The sequence below is a fragment of the Topomyia yanbarensis genome, chromosome 1 (assembly GCF_030247195.1).
Source record: "Topomyia yanbarensis strain Yona2022 chromosome 1, ASM3024719v1, whole genome shotgun sequence".
Lineage (NCBI taxonomy): Eukaryota > Metazoa > Arthropoda > Insecta > Diptera > Culicidae > Topomyia > Topomyia yanbarensis.
Window position 1 is genome coordinate 12,036,927 of NC_080670.1, and position 11,535 is coordinate 12,048,461.

At 38.0% G+C, this 11,535-nt stretch overlaps 1 protein-coding gene across 1 annotated transcript in view; it reads right to left on the reverse strand.

The window, feature by feature from the left end:
• LOC131693581 (uncharacterized) overlaps positions 1-10,345 on the reverse strand; it is a 49,403-nt gene extending 39,058 nt beyond the window's left edge. The window contains exons 1-2 of the mRNA XM_058981509.1: positions 10,225-10,345; positions 9,940-10,056 (exon numbers count right to left, since the gene is read on the reverse strand). Of these exons, the coding sequence (XP_058837492.1) occupies positions 9,940-10,056; positions 10,225-10,345 (238 nt within the window). The remainder of the gene's footprint in view (positions 1-9,939; positions 10,057-10,224) is intronic.
• Positions 10,346-11,535: the final 1,190 nt, after the last annotated feature.

An 11,535-nucleotide genomic window follows, 5' to 3' on the forward strand; every position in this document is an offset into this window, starting at 1 on the left:
TATAACCATCGGATCGATCTGAAACATATCGGAAAATGAAAAGCGAAATAAATAACTCCAAGCAACGGCGTTGCCAAGAGAAGGTTTTGGGGTTTAACACCATACAACCCCCCCCCCCCCCACCACAAAAAAAATTATTGGATTGAAGTTGAAAATTTATTGATGCAGACTGATTTAATTCAATACTACAATAACAACTATCTGATCCGTAGATTGATAACCTGTTGTTGTAAACGTCATGAGGACTTTTGATAAATTGTCGGAATGGGGTCATGAAATGTAACTGATCTATTGGTCGTGATTTCACAGTTGTCTAATAGCATCAATATCAAATTCCTGCCTGAAAACATTCCAATAGAAAATTCCAGCGTTCTGTAATCAATCATAATCCTCAGATTTATTTTCAAATTGAGCTCGTTTTTGTAGAAATGTACTGTAATAAGGGTCTTTATTTAATAGGAAGCGAAGTTAAAATTGATTTAATGTCTATGAAACATAGAACTGCTCACCAAAAAAATGCATAACTTTCAACATTTGCTAAAAATGTTTTTGCCTTCCTCATCCACTCTAAAATTCGTCAATCTAATCCTGACCCGGAGAGCCGAGTGTCATATGATCGACTGAGTTCGTCGAGATCGGGAAATATCTGTGTGTGTATGTATGTGTATGTGGAAAAAAATGTGACCTCTGTTTCTCAGAGATAGCTAGACCGATTTGCACAAAGCTAGTCTCAAATGAAAGGTACAACCTTCCCATCGGCTGCTATTGAATTTTTTATTGATTGGACTTCCGGTTCCGGAGTTACGAGTTGAAGAGTGCAATCACACAGCAAATTCCCATATAAACTGAAATGAAAAATTTTCAAAATCAAATTTGTATTTTTGATGCCAAATGACTTTAAAATGCATGAAACATTAAGATGTTTGACAAAAATTGACTTCTTTGGACTTTGGTACATTTCTGCCTTTCTCATATAGAAAGGTTATGCAATCACTCTAAAAATCGACAATCATACCGGCCCGGAGGGAGTATGCAGTGAGGGGTTGCTACTTTAAAATTAAAACTAGTTTAAAATTTCTTAACAAGTTCAAAATTTTCGGCAGGACCTGGACCTCCCGGATCTTTTTCCATGATCCGCCGCTGGTTTCAAGTGATGTTTCAGTATCACATAGTATTTCAAGATCGTGGCTGTCGATCCATTGTATGTATGTGCAAATCGTACTGAACATGTAATATTCATTTCCACCATTGTATTGAACATTGAACGCATCATTTGATAAAATAATTTTGACGGTATATCGTCCAAGAAGTATTTATGGTGAATTTTCTCAGGTTAATATTCATGACTACAATAAAGTCTCAACAAATTCGCTAAAGACACGAACTCTGTTACTAATTTCTGAAAAAATAATTCTGCATAATTTTAAAACTTCAAAAATTACGATTTCGGAATTATGCCGTTTGGACAGTAAGATCGATTTTCACCAAACCGAATTTCTGGCTACGCCGCTGATTTCAAATAAGTAGAAACAAAGTCGTTCTACACTCGTTCACAAGAAACTTTTTCCAATGCTGAATATCTATTATAATACATTGAAACCCCGATTTTATCAGCCAAATATGAACATATGTTTGATGGGCAGACAAACAAGACTGAATTCGAGTAAATCCTTTCTTGTTTTCCTTATCATGAAGATGGAAATATGCAAATATAAAAAGTTCATCATAATCAGAAATAGTTATCAGACTACATCAAGGGACGGGAAGAATATTTTAACAGCTTCAGTTTATTAAAAAGAAAAAAAAATGCCCGATTTAGTCAATGTCCCCATTTTGTCAGCCTAAAATACGCCATGAGACTGATAAAATTGGGTCTTTATTGTATGTATAATTCACTGTGTTTCACATTAATAGGTACATTTCATTTTTGGAGATTTTTTTATTGCATCGAACTACAACAATTTTTAGGTAGCTTTCAAGGGGTTATTTTATTCCAAAATTTATTCCAAAATTTGGCGAACCTATTCCAATTCGTATACCAATTAATTGGTATACTTAAGGGTTTATATGTTGCAGATAGAGAAAATACTGAAATTTTCAGCTTTTTTCCTACACAATATTACGAAAGCTTAGTAAACAATTTTTCCTTATAAGTTTGTGAAAATTATAAACTATTTGAAATTTTTTAATAGTTTTATTTTTTATTTAACCGTGAGTTTTTAATAAATAGTGACCATCGCTTCACAACGTAGTCCATTTTTCATGGCTTGCGGTGAGCACGATCTCTCAAATTGCTGAACTGAAAATTATGGAATAGAAATTAATTTTTAGTATTCTTTACAGACCCGCTGGTGCCCTAAGACGATTTCGCTAGATTTTCAGAGCACTGTGCACCCAGTGCATTAACGCAAGTGACGGAAGGTTATCGAAAAGATTCGTGAAAATGAAAAATTCAGTAATGATTTTCCCAAACAATTCGTTTTCGAGAGGTTTTCATTTGTTCTTTGGCATTAGGATTAGCGATAATAATTCAAATCAAGGATACTACTGGGAAGTCACCTTTAGAAAAAGTCGATGTCGAAGTAAAATTTGGAACTATGCACGCATGCACTTCAGAGTTAGCGTGATATCAGGAGCTGCAATTTCATTTCAACGCTTTTATGTGAAAAGGGCGATACGTACAAATGTAAACATAAGGCTTTTTCATACATGCGAATGAGGGTTTTGAAACGCAACAAATTAACCTAAAAATTTGGATTCTACGATATTGCTTTCTTAAACTACAGCAAAAAATACAACGGGCGAAACTGTATTTTTGTTTGTTTATTTAAAGTTTTACCCTCCACGCTCCATGCAAACAAACAGGGCGAAACTGTTTTTTTTTTTCTTCGTATTGTTTTAGGATTATCAAGCTGATACCAGCTGTAAATAGTAACAATGATCGCTATTGAAAAAAACCCGGACGAAATCGGTGGTGTAAGACGGTAGTTATTGTAAAAAACGTAAGGGCGATACTTCAATGTTGATAGGTGGGCCAAAGGGGCGATACTATCATTTTGTCGATTTATATAGCAAAAATAAATTTTAATTTAATAATTTCAAATACTTTATGAAGTTTTGGGTTTCGATCACTGAATCATGCAATCTAGGATGCAAAAAACACAATAGTTCTTAAATAGGAAATAAAACCAAGTCTGGAAATATTCACTGTTGATTTTCTTTGAATGGTATTACTGCTAGTATCGCCCTTTTCAAGAAAAAGCGTTGATTTCTTAGTTCTCAGTCGCGTTGGAAATTTGAGTAAAGTATAAGCTTCAAATCGATTCAAAAAAAATTTCGATTTTTTTGACTCAGTACAATATATAACCCCTTTAGAAAAATTCAGTTTTCCCACCACAATTTAGATATTTTATTAACAGAGCAGTAACAATAATTCGTTTGTATGTCTATTTTATGGGTCATTTTTTCGCTTTCCCATTGATTTGGTTTGAGATTTCTAGCACTGATGTTGTCCTATGCTGATTTGAGCGATTCTCTGAGTCCTGCCACTATCCCATGTAGTATGTGTATTCAAAAACATCGCAAAGCATCAAGTTCTAAATGTTCTCAAACGATATAATATCCGAAGAGAGTGATGAAAGTTATAAGAAATGTCTCATCACACTGTTAGGTGGATTAAAAGCGTTTTTTTAACATATTTAAGATAGGCTTTGAGGTCATATTTGATAAATATGTGTGAAATCAAATTACTTCCATTATTCTTTCATAAGTTTAAATGAAATGCATAAAAGAACGCACAAAATCTTCACGAACCAAAAGAAATTTAAAATTATTTTTGACAAAACAGTTGGCATACAAACGCTCGGGGCTATCGTGATAATACGCTATCTTTCATGATCATCGCCTCCACCCACGATCGGAGATTCATAGAAACGTCCCGGCCATTAAGTCAAAGTGTTGGCACTAACGAATTTATAAACGCGGTCTCAAACGCCAACATACAGACGTCCGTGAGATCCCGAGCAAATTCTCGTGGGCTCCAACACCATACAACCCCTTAAAAAAACCACGAATGTTCCGTTACAAATTTAAATTTTACAACCATCAAAACAGCATAAAATGGTTGCAATAACCTATAAATATGCCAAAAAATTGTTTTTACATGAGATCTAAGACGATGGTTTTTTCACGGGTTGATCCCACTACAAACACCATCAAAACACCTTATAATGGGGGTGAATCTAGGGGTATTATGGGCTTATCGTTTACTCGGGATTATAAATCGTACTCGCTCTCAATCTAAAATACAGAACTAATATGCACTAGATGCCAAGTCCAGGGTGCCCTAATTGGAGACTCCAGTAAGATGATGGAGCTCACTTTCTCCCTTTATCAGAAACGCACACTCAAAATGGAATACCCAAATGACTGGGTATCTAATTATATAATGTATCTTCCTAAATTAGCACACAAAAATCCAAAGCAGTTCACACGACACATGTGAACGCCTAACGCAACTAGCTTGCCCCAAGTGTTGTCCTGGGAAGCAAATATAGAAGTCAACGAGAAAGCGAAAACGAAATCTTGTCTTCTGGGTGAAGAACCAAACGCCTGTCATTATGCAATAAATTTACAAGAAAAAAAATGGAATTAAACCATTTTGCGCATTAAGGACGCAAGTTTTAATTTAAACTAAGGCTGATTATTATGTTTCGAATTCAACACAACACAATCAATTTATCGACACCCAGTTGGTGCTGGTTACTGACGAGATGAATCCGAAACACAAAAATCAAACTTAATTTAGGTTAGGTCTTGTTCCCTTAATGCGCAAAATGATTTAATCTAATTTTCCCTTTTGAAAATTTATTGCAAATGATGCCGTGCGAACATTCAAAAGTCCACGCGAATATTAAAAGGGTTCCATGGTTATATAAATGAATTCAGATACGTGTAGTTATACACACGCTAGCATACACGACAAAAAAACGGCCCACGCGATCAAACACGAAAACATAGAAATACTTGTGCCCTTTGCGATAATACAAATCTGGTCATGCATACGACCAGGCAATCGCGATCACGCATCGGCCATGTCCGGAAGCCGCTACCTTTGGTCCTAGAAACCAAGTCTCATAGTGACTTGATTGTATATTCTAGTGATATGGGGTAACTCAGAACTTACTAGATTTTAATTGTGCAATCCAAATCGCGATTCGTGCGATCGTATAAAATCCATATGAATATGCAAGCGGTTACACTGTTATACAAACAAATTTATCCTCGCGAATTTACATTCACTCGACACACGCCCACCTGGTCACACCCGTTAACATACAAACGCTCGAGTCCTGCGCGATAATGCAAGCCTGACTACCAACGTGAACATTGCAATCATGCACACAAACTCACGCGCACGATCTCACAAACATAGAAATGCCCCGGTGGTTAAGAAGGTGTCTTTTTCAGTGGTTCATGGGAAGGTGTTTTTAAAGATATTTTGGAACGTGAAACCAACAAAAGAAACAAATGATTTTTTTTGCTTATTTTCGAACATATTTTTATTCAACAAAAAAAAGTTTTTTTGAATGTCAAGATTAATAAAAATGGTGATTATTGAGCAGTATAGTCTATTGTGGTGATTGAAAGTTTAAAATTTTAAATATTTTAGTAATTGTTTCATAAAGTACTCAATTTTGCGGCCTTTTTTAGCAGAAAGTGCGTTAATAATATTGCAAAATGAATTTAAATTTATAACAATTTTTAATTCAGACTGTGCACAACTGAATTATCTAAAAACAGTGTTTCACTTGTACATATGGCTTTCACATTTTATTTAGTAATCGTGCACGAAATTTTGAAAAAACATGGTTTTCATGAAATGGGTTTTAATGTTTTTAGAAGAAAATCAATTTAAGCGAAACTCACAGGCATGAGTTATTAATCAGCTATACTCTGAAACTCTGTAAGAATATTCTCTGATAACAATTGCTTCAGCAAAAACCAAAACAAAATATCGATTGTTTTAATCTGACTGATGAGATCCCCTTAAGTAAACGTTTAAGCACTTATAAACTTATAAACACTGTCTTAAGCGCGAACATATAAACGCTTGTTCCCACACGATAAATCATTGCCCTATCTTCTGAAATTGTAGTGAATGAAATCCAGCTCTACAGCTCCAGTAGGACTACTCTATAAAAGGAACAACGTTCTTTTGCAACAGTACCCTTGCCGTTAATGTGCAAAGGAAATTGTCCTTGTATTCTTCACAATCAAATTGTCGCCAAATCAAATACTTGTCAGTTATCATTGATTTCTTCTAGAGATAAAACAGTGCCGTCTTTATCAATCTAAAGACTAAATTTCAAGAAATTATTGCGAAGAATTGAAAGAAATCCATGGAATCACCTTTCATCCTTTTTTTGCATTGGCAACTTCAAAGAGCCGGAGGGAAGTGGTGAAGGGGTTTTTGTATGCAACTAAAAATTGTTAATCAAGACAAAAGTTTGTTTGTATAACAGTGAAAAAACCCTCAATCTATTTTGCCTTTCCGCTTTCGAGAAATTTTGTTTTGGAATATGTGTCAGAAAACGCAGTAAAAAAAATCTACCCACTTAAACACATATACGTCCAAATGGTAAAAATGTCTCTTATTGTTATTTTTCCATCGGTCTCGTTCCGCTCTGAGTACCTATCACCGACACCAGAGAGGCGACTTCACTATCTGAACCCTAGATATCACATGGATCGACTTTACTTCTACGAATTAAGACGTGACCAGAGATTTTCCACCTCAGAAGATCCCAACGACCGCTACTGGGAATAAATCTAGACTCACTGAGCGTAGAACCCAACAGGCTTGCTACTGACCACACCGGCGCCATTTTCGAAATGCCAATTTATTGAATAAGGAAACTTATTATTAATTAAAATGTACCAGTTCGATTTTTAGGTATCTCCGAACCCGTCACAGTGAACATCTGTCGGAATATGTAACCAAAATCTACAATTCTCGCGAGAAACGACATTTCAAAGAACCGTTATTTCTATTCCCACAGCAAGGAATGCGAACATAGAAAATAAACAAATCTCAAGGCGATTCGCGCGTAAAAATTTCAACACAACATCGATTGATTTCAAAGGTTGCAATATTCGACCGTCTCTAAGCGAAGTGGAATATTAATTGAAAGAAAAAGCTTTTCCCAAAGTTAGCAGTTGACTTTGTTCAAATTTGTTCCAGCACGAGCAAAAGCTAGAAGTACTTCGGAACAACCAGTGCGAAAATCGTTCCTATATCCTTTTCTTCCATTTTTTCTTCTTCTGCTAGCAAACCGGAGTAAAAAGGAGCAATTTTTCGCTCTTGCTTACTCCAGACCGATTGGAGGTAAGAAGCGTAAACTGGAACTAACCGGCCATTAAGTCAAAGTGTTAGCACTAACGAATTTATAAACGCGGTCTCAAACGCCAACATACAGACGTCCGTGAGATCCCGAGCAAATTCTCGTGGGCTCCAACACCATACAACCCCTTAAAAAAACCACGAATGTTCCGTTACTAATTTAAATTTAACAACCATCAAAACAGCATAAAATGGTCGCAATAACCTATAAATATGCCAAAAAATTGTTTTTACATGAGATCTAAGACGATGGTTTTTTCACGGGTTGATCCCATTACAAACACCATCAAAACACCTTATAATGGGAATCTAGGGGTATTATGGACTTATCGTTTACTCGGGATTAAAAATCGTACTCGCTCTCAATCTAAAATACAGAACTAATATGCACTAGATGCCAAATCCAAGGTGCCCTAATTGGAGACTCCAGTAAGATGATGGAGCTCACTTTCTTCCTTCATCAGAAACGCACACTCAAAATGGAATACCCAAATGACTGGGTATCTAATTATATAATGTATATTCCTAAATTAGCACACAAAAATCCAAAGCAGTTCACACGACACATGTGAACGCCTAACGCAACTAGCTTGCCCCAAGTGTTGTCCTGGGAAGCAAATACAGAAGTCAACGAGAAAGCGAAAACGAAATCTTGTCTTCTGGTTGAAGAACCAAACGCCTGCCATTATGCAATAAATTTACAAGGAAAAAATGGAATTAAACCATTTTGCGCATTAAGGACACAAGTTTTAATTTAAACTAAGGCTGATTATTGTGTTTCGAATTCAACACAACACAATCAATTTATCGACACCCAGTTGGTGCTAGTTACTGACGAGATGAATCCGAAACACAAAAATCAAACTTAATTTAGGTTAGGTCTTGTTCCCTTAATGCGCAAAATGGTTTAAAAATGGCAAAATGGCTCTTCTTCCATTTTTTCTTCTTCTGCTAGCAAACCGGAGTAAAAAGGAGCAATTTCTTGCTCTTGCTTACTCCAGACCGATTGGAGGTAAGAAGCGTAATCTGGAACTAACCTATTATTATCTGTGAATTGAGGTAGTATCCCGAGCAAATACTCAAGGGTTCAAACACCACATAGCCCCTTGAAAAGACCTTGAACATGGTCCGTGCCAAAATTCACAACCATCAAGATACCATAAAATGGTCTCTGTAACCCATAAATATACCAACATATGGCATTTTATGCGGGATCTACCGGATTATGGTGATGGTGTTTTCATGGGTTGAACCCATTTCATACACCCATGTCAAACCCCATGAGCATGGGGGTATTGTGGGCTTTTCGTTCGCTCGGGATGACTATACCTGGAAGTTGATTGAAATAAATTTTCAAATTTAAGGAATACCGATTTTTTTATGAATCCGGTGCAATTTTTGATATTTTGAGCAGATTGAATTCGTGTCAGATAACTCTCAACTAGTCAAACATGGTCCAGAGGCAATTGTTATAATAATTTGGAGAAGTTAACAGATCTGTTTGAGCGCAACCTATCAGAAGATCAAGGTGACAATCACAAACGATTTAATCATAATTCCCCCCAGTATTTGATTGTACTTTCACCTTTCGTCGACCTTCGATCTGAAACCTTGATCGAAACTTATCAGACCCTCCCGTAGGATATAACATGGGTTCGTAGCATTAATCCACTTACCGCACCAATCAACAACACCGCGTCGGTCTGCTTCAATCAATCGTTTCACATTAATCCAAATTACAGGAAAATGGCAACTTCTCCGGATCCGCTCACCACGGTTTGTGCCCCGCAGTGGTACGGTTAGCACTAAGAAGTCTTTGCTGCACTTGTTCGTGGATTAACTTTTGCGACTTTCACTACTGAATTGGAGTGCGCCGTGCATTTCTGCTTCTACTTCCTCTTCCTTTTCTACAGCTGTCACAGTAGGCCGGCCTTGTGTAAGCTTCTGATGAATTTCTCTAGTGTCACGGAAGTTATGGTCCAAAATTTAACACATTTCCCGGTGCCGAGCTCACTTTTAGACTAATAATCAATTAAATATTTGGCCGACTTGGAAGTTCATCAATTCTGTCGTTCGTCCACGGTTTTACACTTCGAGCTGTCACTTATTTATTGTTGTTATTAACGATCACGCTTAGCACAAATTTCATGCAAAGATCGTCAACATCGTTCACAGCACCGATCTAGGTGTTAACTTAATTGCGTCCCGGATGCCGTATGTCACACCTAGATTTTATGGACACCTTACAGACCCACTAAAATCTGTGTTGCGCTCAATGAAATCGAAAGTTCTCAATTATACGCGGAATCGGGTAAACTATCCGGTGAACCGTCGATTGGTTGCTGTCTATCGGTTGCTTCGCGGATCGCAACTGACTGACGGTGTCGAACGCGGTCCCAGAAGCCAACCTAAACCGACGACGGCAACCCCAGACTGCACAAAGCCCCTACTCAGGGTCCGGGCGCGCATAAGCAAGTAAGTTTTGCCTTCCTTTTTTTTTGTTGGTCCTCTGTGTTTTGATTTGACTATGCTCTCACTCTCTGTTTTATCTCCTTCCTTCTCAACATCATCAATGTTGCCACCGCCGCCGTCGTCGTCGTCGTCACCGTCGTCATCGTCATCACCATCACCATCATCATTGCCGCCTCCATAATCTGCGCGCGAAACGCGAACTCATAAGAGCCTATAAACCTCTTCCCGCTCGCTTCAAAATTGCAGCCGATTATGCTTCTGCGCGGTAGCAGCTCCCCGCTCAATCGAGTTATGAGCATCGAGAGCACGTTTTTTTATGTTTTTGTTTCTTGCTTTTTTTCCTTTCTCACATGCCTGCCGCAGTGAGTCGGGCCTACCCGGTGACTCCAGTGAAGTCTTCCGGCTTTTTTTCTGTTTGGTCTCACGTGCGCGCACTCGGAACGTAAGATCAATCGATGTTGCCACATACATATAGAGGTGTACCTTCCCACGTGTTGCCGCGGTGTCATGCTGCATGCCGGTGCAAATCGAGTAATTGAACGCAGCTGAAGTGAAACAAAGCGTGTTTTAATCCTAATTTCTAGTCGATTTGGGATCCTCGTGAGAGCTAGAGCAACTACTACCAAGTGGGGAATGTTACATTTTTCCGAGATGATCTGTTTGGTCCCAAAAATTAAAAATTATGCTATGCCCTAAGTTTTTTTGCAGGTTTTTGTACACGGATTTCTTTACAGGGTTTTCGCAATTAACACGGTTATAGCAAAAATAAGCTCTTTTGAAGCCAAAAGACAAACGAAGTTTTTTTTCGCAAATTTTACAATTAACGCGGTTTTAAAAAACAGCTTAATCTATGCTCAGCTCATTAAGTACAAGAACCAGTAGGAATGTATTCAAGCAAGCTGGGAATGAGTTAATTATTTCGATCCCCTTTCAGATCCAAGTAAACCGCTTCGAAAACGCCCTTTTCAACTGATTATCTCATCAACTGTCAATTCGGTCGAACTTCATTGGAACAGATATTGAGAATCGCCTTCTAAGTCAGCTGAACTACAGTGTCAAAATCCAGTGCTTTGACGATTTAAAATCAAATTTTTCAACAGGAATTTGATACTTTTCTGTTCAAACATACACATTGGATCACCGAAAAAAACGCTTACTTAGTGGACCGTACAACATCTGGCTTTGAATAGTGCCACGAAGCTAAAAAATCGTAGGGCCCTCGTGTTGCTTCAACAGAGGAAGCAGATGCTTCCATAGACACTCCTGCAGGTAGATCTCCCAGTTTGCAGTCCCGGTAGTCACAAACGGCGCACTCCGTTTGCCACATCAGCAGATCGCTTGCCAAATCATGTATTTATTGGCAAACTTTCCTTCCTTCCTCCGGAACATCAAACTTGTGTTGGGCGGGGAAGTAGCCCCGAAAGCTGCCGAAAGTCCTCCGCCTTGACGAGATCATCCATGATAGGATGATGATGCTTCGCCAGGACCTGGGTGTACAGTTTCCGGGCCCGTGACTTTCCCACCGTATTTTGCCGCCTTCTGCATTTTGTACGTATCATGCAGTCCCTCCCGGTCCTTGGCTCTCTGAACGAAAGACTTGGAGTCAACTTTTTGACCACATCCCCGACCGTGAAGCATTGTGATTCCGCTTAAACGCTTTC